The 17281-nt window shown below is 37.6% G+C and overlaps 1 protein-coding gene across 1 annotated transcript in view; it reads left to right on the top strand.

The window, feature by feature from the left end:
- The window catches only part of ITPRID1 (ITPR interacting domain containing 1), a 109803-nt gene that overhangs the window by 1979 nt on the left and 90543 nt on the right, over positions 1-17281 (top strand). The window contains exons 2-4 of the mRNA XM_017876426.1: positions 13953-14138; positions 15431-15479; positions 15830-15873. Coding sequence (XP_017731915.1) covers positions 13976-14138; positions 15431-15479; positions 15830-15873 — 256 coding nt within the window. The 5' untranslated portion in view covers positions 13953-13975. The remainder of the gene's footprint in view (positions 1-13952; positions 14139-15430; positions 15480-15829; positions 15874-17281) is intronic.

Here is a 17281-nt window from a genome sequence, read left to right as displayed (position 1 = left end):
GTTTCCAAATTCTGGAGAAAATCAGGTAGAGAGAAACAAGTATGCTCCAAATTTTGTTCATGGGCGTATACTAAATTGCTAAAAGCTGTCAATAGCTCAAAAGAAAAGCTTATTTGACTCTGAAAAGCAAAACAAAGGATTAGTAATATTTTAAGCAAAATGTCAAAAAGATCACTCCAGTCTCCTGTTGGTTCAGTTTATGCAGTTAATCCCTGTTCTGCATAATATTAATGAACATTTTAGCTCTTCAAGAGTCCTGAATGTTTTTCCTCTATTCTGATGTCACAATCTCCAAAGTTATCAGATACCTGCATTCAAGAGCACCTGTTACAGCTTTATAGCTGATTATAAAACCACTTTCTAAAGGGGGACCAAAACAAGACAACAATTGTTTATGGATGACAAAAAGTTTTAGGGTAGCCATAGTTAAAGTTACAAGGATATCTGGTACCATTGTGGCACACAACAATTTTAACATAACAATTATAATTATTACTGATAACATACACTAAGATATATCAGAATTATAGGAGTCTGTCATACTTTGGAGCACATACCAATAACATATTTATACAAACATAACGCAAAGAAAGTCAAATACCATTTTATATTTGACAATGCTTCCTGTATGATTTTATAACAAGCCAAATTTTACCTTTATATTAGTGTGCTGTTAATATTACACTCAATTTTTAGTAAAACCTTGTAGACATATTTACCCAATTTTAATGTTTGACCATATGATAAGATTTGTATAGACCCTTTTAACCCTTTATCATTTTGTTAAAGAGCAGGTTAGTGCTTTAAGAGAAACTCATTGTGCTTTTTTTTTTTAATGCTCAGTTTACAGAAAATTGGATGATACCCCTTCAGCTTTAGCCAAAATGTTTACACACAGAATTTCCTTTATAGTTAACCTTTCAAAACTTGCTTAAACCTTCATTTTTATTTTATTCAACTTAAAACAATTCTTTAACCCTTTAATGTAGGTAAAAATCAACATTCTCATGCCTCCTTATAATCTTCTTACCAAAAGTATGTGTAAATTGTTTTTTCAATAGTCTTAAATATATGTTACACTATTAACTTCTAGCAACCTTTACTTTTGTTGGTAAGCTTGCGATTTTAATTATGTACTAGTTAAAGAGCCTAGGACCTAGACAAAAGTGCAGATAAGGTCTGACTTATTCTAGCATTTAACTCCACGTGTCCTAGGTGTTACTTAGCTGCAAGTCACATAAGTTATACAACTAACAGTTAGCATTCAGGAGGCTAAAACCCTTTTAAATTGTACAACACTTCTTGCATAAATTCCCTTTTATAAATTTTTTATGACTTGCACAATCTCTGACATGCCTCAAATTTTTGACTCGTAAACACCCCTTTCTTTAAACAACCAGTTAATTTACTTTAGGGCAAGAATTTGCCATGTAAGATTCTTTTTATATAAATTCTCTTCTTTAATATCAACGGTGATAACAATTCTTTCCCAAAATAAACTTCCTTCATGTCTGTGGACCAGACTGCCTAAGGCTACAAGATTAGAAGTTAGGATATTTTACTAAATAGTTCAAGATGTAGCTATCTTCGTTAAACCAATATTAACATTTCATTTATTAAAAAATTACACAAACAAAGATTATTGTTTGGGCTGAGTTATAGTTTTGTAGCCTCTATGCTAAATTTTGACACCTTATAGTATTTGACAGAGATAAGTATGGAACTGCTTGAATAATATATGCAAGCAAAAATGTATGCTGGCAACTCTTAAGACATTTCTAATCTTACTATTGCAGTAAGTTTTAAAGATTAAGGTCATGTGAACTGAAAGGTCCCACAGCTTTTACTCTTTCCTTAAAAATATTTGATTTAAGCACTTATTTTTCTTAGGCCAATTAACTAGAGCTTTTAAAATACAGATTGCACACATAACACATATATAGCCACACAGACAACCAGAAAAATATCCAGTAGATTATGTTTTTGTTGTTGTTTGTTTGTTTGTTTGTTTGTTTGTTTTGCTAATTTCCCGACTGGGTTATTGGCCTTTGGGTGAGGCCTTTTAGGAATGGGGCCAGGAAAACAATTTCCAGGGCCTAATAAAAAAGCATAGCTGGAAGGCAAAGACAGATTTTGAGAGGTAGTTATTCACCTCTAATTCTAGGAGTTCCATAAAGAAAACAGAGATTTTTCCCAAAACAGGATTTGTGGTGCCTTTTCTGTTTTCCCAAGGAGTCCCAGGCCACCAGAAGTACACGTACTATGAGTGGCAAGACAGAGTGGAGAAAAGTAATTCAATTCACTGGGAAAAAACCTTTTCCAGGAAAACAAGATTTATGAAGAGGAAAACATAAAGGCCTTTTGAATATACTCATAGCTTGGATATTCCTTTTAATTAAGCTGAGCACTCTTTTCATCAGGGATGAGGGTGGAGGTTAATATAAAGGTCATGCTAAGTGAAATTAAAGGATTGGGTTATGTGCAGGAATTCCCTGCAATAACAAGAGGGATTTTCAGAGAAAGATCCCAGGCACTGTTCAATCTGTGACAAATCAGATATGGAGAAAGGGACATGATGTTTAGAGAAAGATCCCAGACACAGTGCAATCTGCGACAAATCAGACATGGAGAAAGCGACATGAACGCAAGCAATGCCTTCAACCCCAGCCGCTTCCCAGAGAAGGAGAATGGCAGAGGTGGGTTTTGAAGAGGTAACAGGTGGAGAAAGAGGAGGAGCCAGGTTTGGGGCTGAAGGCTTGAGGGCAGGAAGGATGACTGGGGCAGAGGGTTTAGACAGGCATGGAGTGGATGCAGGAAGATGAGAATATGAAGGGAGTTCATCTTCAGGGTCAAAAGGGTTTTTGGAGGAAGGAGAGACCCAGGGAGGGTTTTCATTAAAAGAAGGATTTCATGAGGGGTGCAAGCATGACACAGGGAGGATTGGAATCTAGATAGAAGAAAGCCTGAATACAGAGAAGCTCTTGCCATTTGCCATTCCTGTTTATAAAGTTGTCAAGGTTCCTAAGACTTTGAAAGTTAAAGGTGCCATTTTCAGGCCATTGGCTGTCACTATCTAAGTTGCATTGGAATCAGGCCATGTTGCAATAAAAAACTAAATGCATAAGCCAAGATTGGCAAGGTTGTGAAGGGGACAGCCCAAAGGAGAGGATGTAGGAATGTGGGATTGTTTGGCATCCATGTGGACAGGTGAGAAGTCGCTGAGGGTGTCTAGTTTTGTTTTAGGTGTCCCCAGACAAAAGACAGAGACCTGGAATCCTCTTTCTAAAGAGGACAATCAAGCTGAGAAGAAACTGGGCATCTCCAAGATTTCTTCTAGCTTAGTCCCACTGGTCCTCTGAGGACCTGTATGGCAGACCTGAATTTTCCTGGGTATGGCGAGAAAGCCAGGGGAGGGCAGATCTTACCAGTTGGCTGGATTAGTGTCCAATGTTGGATGTTCCAGTTGGAATTGACAAACGGCCTCTTGGACTAGAGCTACAGGAGGAAGAGACAGAGAGACAGAGAGAGAGAGAGAGAGAGATAGAGAGAGAAAGAGAGAGAGAGAGAGAGAGAGAAAGAAAAGGATGAGGGAGGAGGAGAGGAGAAAGCAAAATAACCATTGCCGGCAGTCAGAGGTGGATTCCTGACACTTGAGGATTTTGAGGGCTCACTGGAGAGTAGCCCCAGCCTGAGCCTTGCAACCCCCTTCAGGTTAGTTGTGCTTCTCAGGCAAATTGCTCAAAAAGTGAAGTGAGAGGCAAGATGGGGTGGGTTCCCAGAGACTCTCAGGATCCAGCAGGACAATCAGCTGCTGTCCACTGCTTCCCTGATTGCAAGAGATCTTCTACCCCCAAAATCTGTCCCGGGTTTTGCCACCAAATGTAAGAGTTAAAGAAAGAGGAAAGAAGCACAAAAAGTGGCTCAATAGTCAAAGACAGGTTAATTTTGGAGATAAACCTGAGAGGGGCTTCTGGATGATTTCAGTCAGGAACACTGTCTCTTCCAGACTAAGATTATTTAAGGGTTCATGGCAAGAGAGCTTATCATAGGATTAGAATGTTTCTGTGTAAGGGAGAATTTTATTGAAGGGTTGGAATGTCTTGGGTTGTAGGGGAGGTTATCTTGGGGCTGACATCTCTCCAGCCAGGGGGAAGGTTATCTCGGGGCTGGCATGTCTCTGGTTGGGGAGGGGTTTGGAATGTTTCTGGTCAGAGATGTTATTTGTGGTTTATGGTCATGCTGATCTTAGCCATTAGGCTGACGCCCTTTGGATTTAGGCAGTTTTTGATCAAGGTGAACTTAAAATGGCAGTGCTTGTCCAAGATGGTGATACTCCTGCTCTGTCATGTACTATTAATATTTTGTATTTCCACCAGCAGTAAATGAGAGTTTCTCTTGCTCCACGTCCTTGCCAGCATGGTGCTTTTAGTGTTCTGTATTTTGACCATTCTAATAGGTGTTTACTGGTGTCTCGTTGTTTAAATTTTCATTTTTTTATGATAAATTGAGTATCTTTTCATATGCTTATTTTCCATTTGTGTATCTTCTTTGGTGAGATATCTCTTATCTCTTTTTCTAGTGAGACTGTGTTTTCTTACTGTTGAGTTTTAAGAGTTCTGTGGATATTTTAGTTTATAGTTCTCTTTATCAGATAATTTTTTTGCAAATGTTTTCTTACACTCTGTGGCTTGTCTTTTCATTTTCTCTTGACACTACATTTTACAAAGCAGAAAGTTTCAATTTTGATGGAGATCATCATATCACTTTTTTACTTAATGGATTGTCCCTTTGGTGTCATATCTAAATGTTCATCACCAAATCCAAGGGCATCTAGATTTTCTCCTGTGTTATCTTCTTGCAGTTTTATAGTTTCATATTGTACATTTAGGTCTATAATCCATTTTGAACTAGTTTTTAATCTAGATTAGTTTTTTGCATATGATGTCCAACTTTTATAGCATAACTTGTTAAAGAGATGAATTTTTCTCCATTGTACTGCCTTTGCTTCTTTGTCAAAGACTAGATGACTATTTTTATATCTATTTCTGGGCTCTCTATTGTGTTCTATTGTTCTATTTTATTTTCAGCACAATGTTGAAAAGGTATGGTAAGAGGGAGCATTTGTAACTTGTACTTGATCTTAGTGGGACAGCTTCTAGTTTTCACCATTAAGTATGATGTTGGCTACTGATTTTTTGTAGATCTTTTTTATCAAGTTGAAGATCCCTAGTTGACCATTATTTTTAAAGATAATAGAAAAGGTACATGGAAAGCAGGTGTGATAGAGCCCAACTAAAATTTTCCTTGAAAGAAATAACCATCATAGAAGATGACCAGTTATTTTGTTAAACTAATATTAAAGAACATATGCTTAATTATCACAAAGCCACTGCTTAGCAGCTCTTTGGTGAAATTTATGCTGTAAAGGTTCACATGTCTTTCAATCTTCTTGTCTGAAAAGTTTGCCTATTCATCCATTATCCCATCTTCAAGGATCAGAACCAAGGGTTCCTCTTCCAAGAAGCTTTTTTTATACCCCCCAAATAAACAACATTGTCCTTTAATATTTGAAAATAATTCTTTTTACCTTTCTTAAGATGCATATTACATTCTGCCTTATAATATAGTTTGCATGAACTATTGCTTGTAATCAAGTGTAATCTCCTCCAAAGATTGTTTGTACACAGTAGACACTCAAGTATTTAATTAAATTGAATTAGTAGACATCATTGAATTTATTGATTTAATAGCTCATTTGTACAATGTACTTTTATAAGCAACTTTTAGAGCATAATGCTGTGCTGACATGATAGACACCACAAAAAAAGTAAGTCAGAATTCCCAGGTACTGATAGCAGAGTCCAGAGTTAGAAGTACTCATTCATTCATTGAACAGTTATTGCTTATCATCCACTGTTATGTATGTCTTGAACTAAGTAGCACAAATACTAAAATGAATAAGTCATGGTCATTGCCTTCCAGGAGTTCATTTAGTTGGTGGGAAAAGCAGAGGTGAAAATAAGCCTCTCAACTTGAGTGTGAAGAGGCTACAATAAGGGGCTACACAGGTTGCTGTGAGTGTCAGAAGTAGGTTAGAGTCAGGGGTGAAGAGTGAGACAGAAAGAAGTTTCTATAGAATAAATTCTATTTGAGCTTAATGAAATAGTATCTAGTGAAGACAAGGTCATTGCTTATAGAAAGATCTGCATTTAGTAGGGTCAAGACGATGATGAATCTTGGAACAAGTAGTTCTGTGCATCCAGAATATGGTGTCCATGAAGGAACTTGGATTGCCGGGATGTTTGAATAGGAGATGAGAGGTGGATCACAGATGCCCTCTCACCTTTCACTCCCCCTCCCCAAAATGAAGAAAAGCAAATGTTGAGAAGGCAAAAGGAGAAATGGTAGATAAAGAGGGAACTCATGAAGGAAAAAAAATCTCTTTAAAGTTGGAAAGGAACTAAAACAGGGCTAGCAGTACATGAATCAGTTTATCCAACTTTATCAGCCTTGAAGTCATTTCAAGTTTCCAGGAAGCAGTATATACAGTCTTTGAATTAATAGTCCTTTGCTTATTTTCACCAGTAAAAGATGAATACTCCAACTCCAGGAAGTCTGATTTTGGGTTCCAGCTTGGGCACAACTGCCTTGTCTTTAAATCCAGCTTGCTCCTAAATGGCAGGAGTGAGCACCCTTCACATATTTTGTGGTGGGAGGAAGCCACCCACAGAACAAGTCATCACAGACTGCTTGTTCCTCCCAGCAGAGTGTTGACAGAACACTGTATTCCCCAGGATCTGCCTCTACTTCACTGAATCATTTGAAAATCTTTACAAGTGTTTGTGGGACTTTAATACTTGGATAGGGAGGGAGAGCAGAAGGACATTCCTGGCTTGATTTTGTTGCTTGAGTTTTTGAGAGATCTTGCAAACCTTTGAGTAATAGGAGAATTTTATTACTATTATTTTTATTATTTTGATGACTGCAACTTTAAAATGTCTTTAAAATGTGAACTCCATTGGCCAAACATTAAACAGTATATGTGGAGGCTAGAAACAGAATAATGAACTTATGGAATTATCTCATGTTGTCTAATTCTCTCATAGTATACAAAAGGAAATTACATTCCAAGAGAACTTGAAACTACATGCCCAATATCATGCAGCCAATTGATATCTATTTACTGATTAATTAAAAATAAATTACTTTTTTTGTTTCCTTGGCAATGGATTAAGATTTTTCATCTGCTTGTTAGCTGTTGGGAGGCACATAAGAAAGGTAAAAGAAGGTATTTACTCAGTTAATTTTTGTAAAAATGACAGAATAAGCAGGCATCAAGTGATAACTCAGAAAATTTTGCAGAGAAAGATTGTGTGTGTGTGTGTGAGTGTGTGCATTTGACTGTGTGTCTATGTCTGTGCATGTATGTGTCTGTGTGTATAATCTCATACTTTTTCTAATTCAAATCTATAATGCTGTATTTTTTCTGATACTGTGTACCTAAGTCTGGTTAGTGTGCACTTTCTGATAAGTTGTCTGACTGCTAAATACCAAACAGTCCTTAATTATTTCATAATCAGATTGGCTTTGGTATTCCTCAGTTCCTTGTTGGTATTCATTTAAATAGTCATTCATCCAACAAATATACATTGAGTACATTTTCCATGCAATTATGATACAAACACTAAGATCTCTGTCTTGAAGAAAATCCCATGATGGTTAAATATAAGTGGAACACAGTGTAACAGACTTATAAAACAATGTGAAAGTACCTTACCAGTGATTTATACTGAACTATGGGATGACAGAGGGGCCTTTAAAGCCCCGCTCATATAGGGAGGCATGTAGACAGAAAAGATAAGGGGGTTAGGACTGAGGTATAGATCACTCAAAATTTAGAGGTTGGAGAGAAGAAAATCAGCAAAAAAGCTTGAGGAAAAAAGCTTTGAGGTAGGAGAAAATCTTAGAGAGGCTTATATTAAAAACCAAGTTAAATGATTATTTTCATTAAGATGATGTGGTTAATGACATCAAATGCTGCCAAAAATTCTGAAATGATAAGAAGTGAAAGTTGACTACTAGCATATTGACTCAAGTGGGTTATAAAGAGAAGGGAAGGTGTGGATAGTACTGCAGATGAAAGCATTTTGCTGTGATACAAGTGAGACTGTGAGTTCTGCTGATATTAGGTTGATAGCATTGGAGGTGTTTGGTCTGAGATATATTTTAATGGCTCCTGTGTTAGTCAGTTCTCACACTGCTATGAAGAAATACTCGAGACTGGGTAATTTATAAAGGAACAAGGTATAATTGACTCACAGGCCCACAGGGCTGGGGAGGCCTCAGGAAACTTACAGTCATGGTGGAATGGGAAGCAAACACGTCCTTCTTCCCATGCTGGCAGCAAGGACAAGTGGAGAGCAAAATGGGGGAAAGCTCCCTAAAAAGCCAACAGATCTCGTGAGAATTCACTCACTATCATGAGAACAGCATGGAGGTAACTGCCTCCATGATTCAATTACCTCCTACCGGGTCCCTTCCACAACATGTAGGGATTATGGGAACTATAATTCAAGATGAGATTGGGGTGAGGACACAGCCAAACCATATCAGCTCCTTCTTTTTTTTAGTGGTTTAAAGTGGAATCAAAGGAATAGAGGAATCAGGGAAGACTCATAAGTTCTTGACATAAGCAACTGCCTGAATAGTGGCCCTGTTTACTGAGATGAAGCACACTAGAATAAAGGCAGGTATATGGGAGGGTCAAGAAGTCCAGGAAAGAATAAACAATTCAGTGTGGTACAAAATGTGTACAGACATTCAAGTGGAAATGTTAAGTAAACGGGAATGCCCTGGTATGAAGTAAACTCACAGGCTGGACCAGATTTGGAAATGAGAATTTGGGAATCATCACCGGTTTCATTAAAAACTAAGGTAGAAGCTGGAGAAGGATTCAAGGTGGTTACATGGAAGATACATTTAAGGTGGGTCACATTAAAGTATATTGTAAAGTAAAGGGAATGATCCAGTAAGGAGGACAAAAACGGTGCCCAAGCAAAGTCTATGAGTAGAATAGAGGTGATGGGGGATGTTTGAAATTAGGATTTTGGAGAGTGTTCTCTTACAGTGAAGTAAAACCATAGGAATCAAGCAGAGGGACAGATGATGGAAAGTGAACAGGTCATTGAACTGAGTAACCTGGTGTTGGCAAGCCATCTACATTGATAATGAAATCTTCCAGAAAGATTATAGAAATACCATCCTAAAATTTTCAGTAAATGAAGGTGAATGCCCTGGATGTTGATAACTATATAGTCTGATGGCATATACTTCAAAGGACAGAGGAAACAAGGTTTGGAAGCAGCAACAAAGATCATAGATGAAATTTACACTGTCTTGAAGACTACAGTGCAGATTTTTTAAGGAATAAATGAAAGGGCCATAGCTTGAGAAGCCATATCCCAGTTTCAGTTAGATAAAGAAGATGAAGGGACATTCAGTGAAGAGGTTAGGATGAAGGGGTATTGGTAGGTGACAGGGCGTGAGTTCCAGAGGGCACAGGTGTTGGGAGAGTCTCCAGGAAGAGTGGAAGATTAGGCCAGATGAAGTGATGTTCACTGCCACAAGAGTATGGCCCAACGGCATGATGTGATTGCTCCTGTGGTCTTCCAGGGGAAGAAGGATGAGTTGGTTCTCTGAGAGTGCCAGCCTCTCAGGACTGGTCTCTTAGTTTGTGTAGGTAATATAAGTGGTACTGAGATTTGTGGTGGTCATTTTTTTGAGAACAGGAGGGGTTCTGGAGGCTTCCTTTATAAACTTCCATGAATGGCATCATGATTGGGAAAGCGGCAGGTCTTAATGGAACACATGGATCTATGTAGACTTCTCTTCAATGCTGCTCTTGGGGAAGTCACTATATGAAGTAGGCAGGTGAACAAGGCAAGCCTGGACACTATTTGAGATCTTAGGAAGGCCTGAACAGAGGCTATGACAATGAGGATCCATGGATGAGATGCAGACATGGTGTTAGAGATCCATTTGGATGCAGAATGCCTTGGGCCGTTCTCCCATTATGCAGTTCTTTTCTTGGCCACTGAGTTTAATCAGAAATGGTGGCCAAGGCTGGAGCTACAGACTACAATTATAACCTAAAATTTCGTCTATAATTGAAGGAATCTCAAGACTCTGATAAGCACCTCTAACTCATCTCAGGGAAATCCACATTCTCATGGTCACAGAAACACTCTATTCTCACTCTCCCAAATACATCTGCTTCTCAATCATCCAGACTAAGTAATTTCAAGACAACACAGGTTACCCACAAACTAACAGGGTCAAATTTATTTTCTATTAGAAAAATGATTGCATTGATTGGTGATACTTCTTTACTTGACAGTTCCTGACAGGATAAAGACAAGAAGCAACATACAGAAGAGAAGGAAAAAGAAAGAAAACTGACCAATATGAGTGATGATTGTTTTGGATATATTTTCCATTAAGTTTTCCTAACAATTCCATAAGGTGTTTATTTCATACTCATTATAGATATGACGAAATAGATTATCAGAAAAGTTTGAAAATTTCCCCAAGATATCAGAAAGCAGCAGAGCTAATATTAAAATCCAGTGTTATCTGACCTGAAAACACTTGCTCCTTTAACCAGATAAGAACTAAGAAAGCTGACAAAGCCAACTGAATGCTCCTTTCCCAAGTAACTAAGCAATTCACTAATAAAGATTAGTTACCTTGGGTCAAAGGTGTTGGGATCTATGGGGAACAGAGATTAAATAAAACACGATCTGTATTCTCCTAGTATGAACAACCTGTTTGGCAAGAAAACCTGTTTGCATAAAGATACAAAAAGTGAAATAACTCAGAGGTCAAGAATGTAGTCATTGTCACTGCTTTAAGTGTCAAAGCACCAAGTTTTATGATTTCACTGTGGCTCTAAAGCTTCACAGTGAAAAGGAGCATGTATGGATGAATTTGCTCAAGTTAAGAAAATGTGAGGTAGAATTAATGTAACAAAGTCTTTTTTTCTGATTTTGATTATTTTAAACATTTTAAATCTTGATAACATTTTGGTACTTTTTTCCCCCCTTTTCAAGGCATTTGTTTGTTTTGTTTTTACAAAATTGAGTTCTTAGTGCATATACAGTTTTACATCCTCTTTTTTTTTTAGTTAAATGTGATACTATATGCAATTTCCCACATGAGTAGAAGTTTTGTATACACGTAAGGATAAATGACAGCATAGTAATCAGAGTAGAAGGGATTTGAAGAAAGAGAAAGTACTGGATTCCCCAGGCACGGAATGACATGATCCAGAATGAGGACTCCTTTTGGGACCAAGTCAAAGAATTAGCAAGAACTGGGTTCCCAAAGGCCCTTGGGGTAGATGGACTAATTAGAGAAGTCTGCAGGCAGTCACATGCCATAACTTGTGCCCTGACTACCCACTGAGCAATTCCAGGATGCTGCCTGATCTGTGTCCCTTTCCAAAGGGCTGCTCTGTGGGTCAAGTGAGTGAATGCCAAAGGAAGACCACACAAGCTTCAGAAAATCCATTTCCAGAAGCAGATTTGTTTACCAGCTGGGAAGGCATCCACTAAAACAGAAGGAACAAAAGAGGTTTTCTTTATGAACTGGTCCCTGACCCTTGCCTTTAGTAAGGGTTCCCATTTTCTTTGGCAAGCCTTTTTCCTGCTCTGTGGCCAAGTACAACAGAGCTGGCAGAGAGAATATCCTCACTGGTTGTGTAAGGCTGGAGGCTGAGGTCAAGTATGTCATTCATTATAAGATGGAAGTTTGGGGACGTACAAATAAAGCAGCACGTTTACCTAAAAATTCAACAATTTCTCCAGTGTTACATTTGAAAAAGCAGTCGCTAACTTAAAATTTGTCATTATGATACAGAAGCAGCAATTTGAGTACTATCAGCTACTTGATAGCTTCTTGTTTCCTCCACAGTGCAAACTCTCCCATTCTAAATGAAACTCACTTTCGGCCAAGGTCAGTGAAGGAGTGAGATTATTTTGGGGATCTTATTTTTCTGTAATACGTTTTCTGTAATATGTTATTGTTTTCTTCAAAGCTTTTGGTCCTTTATTGAATCTGACATTTCATGAATGTTGTTAAGCATAATTTTGGAGTTTTTCCTTCTTGTGAAATTTTGCACTGTCAGTGTTGATGCTGTTATTATCATTCATGCTCACGAGATACAAGGCACTGCTGAAGAGATTTATTTGTTTCCTTGAAAGACCCAAAACCTATGTGAAGCTAAATAGCTACAATTTCAGTGAGATTTTTAAAGGTTATTTTGTTTAATGTTATGAATTCTAGTATACCAAACAATTCTCCAAAGGTTAGGAATATAATTCAATCTGCATTATTTTGTCTTATATTATTATTGAAATTTTTATAATTTGCTACCAGTGGATATTCCTAAAGTTAACTGGCTAAAATATTGACTGTTAATGTAGATTTAACTATTTTCCCTTAATTTTAAGTAATTGAAAGGTTTGTTTTTAACATAAAATTGACAGCCATCATCATTATTAATTTTTGTAGTAATTTAAAATTGCAACAATAACTGTATATATTCATACCTGACAGAATTTGAGTATGTAAAGCAGGTAAGAAAATTGTGTTGCCAGTTGCATCTAGAATGCTCACCTATACTTGAAAGAAAATATTTACATTTGTAATAAATCTGAATGGTTTGCCTTTTTCAAACAGATTAGAAATGATTTACATGTCATGTGATCAGTGATTATGCGTAAGTTTAGGGATCCTAGAAATGCTACTGAAGTAAGTGTTTGGCTATTTGGCCATTTCTCTAAACCTGAAGAATAAACAAATTCAAATTAAAGCATATGTCATGGAAGTAATTGCATCAGAAAGTGTGGTTTGAAGCCTCACTTTGCTATTTTAGTTTGATATTTGTTGATTCACCACCTACTATGTGCCAAAAATACAGTTAAATTCTAGAGACACATAAATAAGTAAGAGAACGGCCCTTGTTTTCATGGTGCTTATAGTCTGTGGAGACTGAACAATTTCTGTTGCTGTGCTAAGCTGCTGTGTCCTGCTCCTACTCTGCTAGTTTTACAGGATGTTCATGAAGGTCAAGTTAAATAATGGGAGCAGCTGATACTTTTTGCGCCAGGTGTGTAATATACTCATAAATATTTTAATTGCCCCAGCCATCGTATAGGGTATATAGTATACTCATAGGAACATACTTGGGGTCCAGTGCCTGGCTTTGAATCCTGGCTGGCTGTTTGGCTTTGGACATGCAACTTAATCTGTCTAGTCTTCAACTTACCATAAAATTGTGACTATATTACTTCCTTCATTGACAATTAAATTAAATAATGAATGTATAGAATTCGGCATAGAATCTAGCACATAGTAAGTATTCCACTGAGGTTGTTAAAATTCAGTAGAGTGTATCCCCAGTTCAGAAATAAGGGAATGCAGAAAGGTTCTATAGTTTACCTAAGGCCACACAAGTTGCAGAAATAGGACTGAGACAAGCGAATCTGTTGCCAAAGCCCTCATTTTTCTCCAATATTTGGGTCTCAAAAATAATTTTGTAGATATAACTGTTGGATAAATTTGAAGGTTATTTACTGGGTGTGCCCTCAAGTCTAATTTCTTTGCTCTCTATCCACATCCCAGACCACCAAAGCGAATCTGCAGAGTGTACATGTGGTCTGATGACTGACATGGCCACTTGAGTCCCAGTTGCTTTGCCATGGAGAGGGAAGCATTTCACCAAATTGAGACAGGGAGCTTGGCTCAGATGGGTAAGCCAGGTTCATGTATGACTGTGAAGCTGGATTGTTCATCTGACTGTAGGCATTCTGGCCTTCTTTCTCCCTTTCACTGAGCCAAGCCCAGAAGCTGAACTCATTGTGTCTGGTTTGTTTGTGTGTGTGTGTTTTAAGTTAGTTTGCAGAATTACTCTCCTATGATGGCACAGAAATCACAAGGATCTGACAACCTTCAAGAAGGCAAGGAAAAGAGCAAGAGAGACATCCTGAAGTGCACCAAGAGCATGTGGGCTCCACTGGATGAGCGGCTACCCCCTGACCCTGAGGAGGAAAGCCAGGGTCTCACCATCCCCATGCTGGGTGAGAAGGACCCTCAGGCCTATTTGAAAGCATTCCTCTGTGAGTGGTGAGGGATGTGGGAGCTTTTGGCCAGGGGCAGGTGATTTTGGAACAAAAGCATCTGGGCTTTGAAGATACCAGTGTTCCTGGCATGATGCCAAAAACATTTATGAAATGGGCACTTCTGACTTCTGCTATAGACATTCAGAACACAGACCTCCTTGAAAGAAGTAGACCATTTAATGAATGAACTCTGCTTCCTTTCCTCTCCAGATATCCCTCATCCTAAGTTCCCAGGACTTTGAAGCTGTATAGGGTCTGGGCATGAGGCTTCTTTCAGGTCATCAGACATTTTATTGAAAAACTCTGATCTGTTGGGTCCTGCAGGAGGCATTGACAAAAATTTTAATCATTTAAAGAGTAATAAGTAAGAAAATACTTCCAGCACTCCCCTGCCTCCATTATGTAACTGTTGAATGGTTTTTCTTCTTTGCCCATCGCCCAATTCATTCTAACTTCACAGCAGTTCAAGTGAAGAGCAATATGGACCTCCTGTGTCTACCCGGCTTTTATGGTTCACCTGACACCTTGTGAGGGGGATAATTCAGGCACCTCACTATTTGACAGCATAAAGTCAAACAAAATTAGCCCAGGGTACACAGTTGCCAAGCAGAATGGAAACAAATATTTAACAGAAAATGCTGCTTTACATCCTCTCCTTTTTGCCTGTTGACTATTTGTTGAGCCAATGATAAAGATCCACCTTAAAAGACTAGTGCCTTTTTAACACAGGGTGCCTTTGGCAATCCAGGGACTCTAGTGCAATTTGTCCCTGGAATGAATGCAAATTTGGTTTCTAACCTGGCAGAGAACTCCTTGCAAATAACCATCACTGGCTGGCTGCCTTAGGTAAATGTCGTGATTCAATAAGGAGAGGCACTGTGGTGATTTATATCCAACAAGAGAAAGACAAAAGTCTCTTATGCTTTCTCACCCTTTGTATTCACACCAGGTAATTTAAAAATTATTCTAACATCTCTTGCTCTTCAGTGGTTTATTTTCTTCTCTCTCACATTTTCTTTCTTTTTTTTTTTAAGTTACAGTCTTTTGACAAGTTTACACTTCATTCTCAGGAAAGGCTGATCATGGAAAACAGGTTTTGCCTTCAGAAAAAAAATGAATATGCTTATGGAAGGAAACATGTGACTAAATATGTGGGAAATAGAGCGACTGAGTGGTGGCTGAGTAAACAGGGTAGCATCCTTTTAGCTGGTTGTGCTTTGACTAACAGATCTGTTCTTTCTTACTTGTAGAAGATTCCAAGCAAGAAAGTATTCAGCAGTGGCTGGACTCTGGATTCTTGTAAGTCTTTGTGTGTGTGTGTGTGTGTGTGTGTGTGTGTCTTGTACATTTCTCTTGCAAAGATCCATGAAAACAATGAGTGTAACTCTGCCTGGGCAAGGTGGGGGATGTGTAGGGATTTTCATTTTAATTGTAATTGAAGTATTACTCTATTATTGTAAAAACTATGTATCAGTTTAAAACTACAAAATAAAATACTACTTTAGTCCCTGACTGTTTATTGGTTTCTGAAAGTCCTCTCTTACTAAAACCTAACTCTGCATTTGCTCTCATCTGTTTAATTAAAAAGTAATTTAGTATAATTTATTTACACACTTTGTTTGACTCACAATACTTTTGTTTCTTTACAGTGCCTCTGCAAATGAAAACTTTCAACGAGTCATTGACCGCACTGGTAAGATAAGAGAAGCAGTTACGCTTTGCGAAGCTGAGTAGGAGATATATTAATATATCTATGTGAATAAATCTTCTTAAAATTGAGAATTATCAGTGGCTTCTAGAAATGATCAGCCCTCAAAAACTACCCAGTTCAATCCCTTCACTTGACATACAACTGCGACAAAAATGATAGGTGTTTCCCCAGCAGCAGGTTAAGGGCTGAACCTAGGCCTTTGCCATATCATCGACAGCTCAGACGATAGCATAAACTCACTGGGTTCTATGAAGACATTTGCAAGGATGTAATTATGAAAATGAAATTGTTTCATTTTCCCCATCCTGTATTATACTTTTATTTCTGAATCTAGTTTTTTTTTTTCTATTCTTTGGTCTCAAAATTGCACTTACATTCCCTCTTTCTAATAATGCACTTGTTCGCGAGAAGAATAAATATCTGAATTCTAAAGCAAAAAGTACAAGTATTTCTGAAGGAGAAAATGTATCACACTTGTTTCACTGAGGTTTGATAAAAGCATTATAAAAGAAAAGAAATTTAATTACAGGACTCACAGTTTCCACCTTCATTAAATGCAATACCTTATTTTATAGGATCTAAGACCCTTCAATTATAAAATGTATTCATATTTTAGGAAAAAAAAAACTGGCAGTTACAAATAAAAGGCAATATTGACTGTAAGACGTATCTTGATTTCACAGGTGTTAAAATGTGAAAAGTATGCTTCAAAATGGATGAAATATTATGAAGAATTTGTGTGAAAAAAATGGCATAAATTAGGAACTTCATGGTTAGATGAAAAAATTATTAGTCTAATAGTCACTTACTTTGCTGGTTTCAGTTATTTCACTTCCTCTACTGCAGTCTTACATTAAGATTGATGATTGGCTACAAATCAGTTTAAATTTCGAATTTTTCACTACCTTTAAAAGAAAACCTATATGTATCATTGAAATTTCCCTTTTCACAAACCTTCTTTATTTTTTCTAATATAAAAGTTCCATGATGCCAAATACTGTAAAGATTTTTGCCAATAAATCAAATGTAAGTACTTCTCTGCTCATAATGGTGCAGACTCAAGGAAAAGCAAAAACTTAAGAAATATAGCCAGCATTTCTTATCCCCCTGGTGTTTTCTCTTGCCCCGGTTGTGTTGAGAGGCCTGGCACTGGTACTAGGGTCATCAGTAACTATACTAAAAGCTTCACTTCCCAGAAATTAAAGACAAATCACAGCCCTTCCTCTTCTGAACCAAGTCAACGAACTGGAAAGGCAGAGACATGAAGTAAAGACCTGGAGGAAAATTGGAGGAAAATTGGGATAGTGATATGGCTCTGAGATCAGAAACACAGTCTCGATTTGCCAGGTCCTTTATCTTCAGCAAGCTTTTTTTTTTTTTTTTTTTTTTT

The sequence above is a fragment of the Rhinopithecus bieti genome, unplaced genomic scaffold (genome assembly GCF_001698545.2).
Source record: "Rhinopithecus bieti isolate Rb0 unplaced genomic scaffold, ASM169854v2 scaffold_10015, whole genome shotgun sequence".
Lineage (NCBI taxonomy): Eukaryota > Metazoa > Chordata > Mammalia > Primates > Cercopithecidae > Rhinopithecus > Rhinopithecus bieti.
The sequence above is the reverse complement of the archived record's forward strand: the minus strand, read 5'-3'. Positions and strand labels throughout refer to the sequence as shown.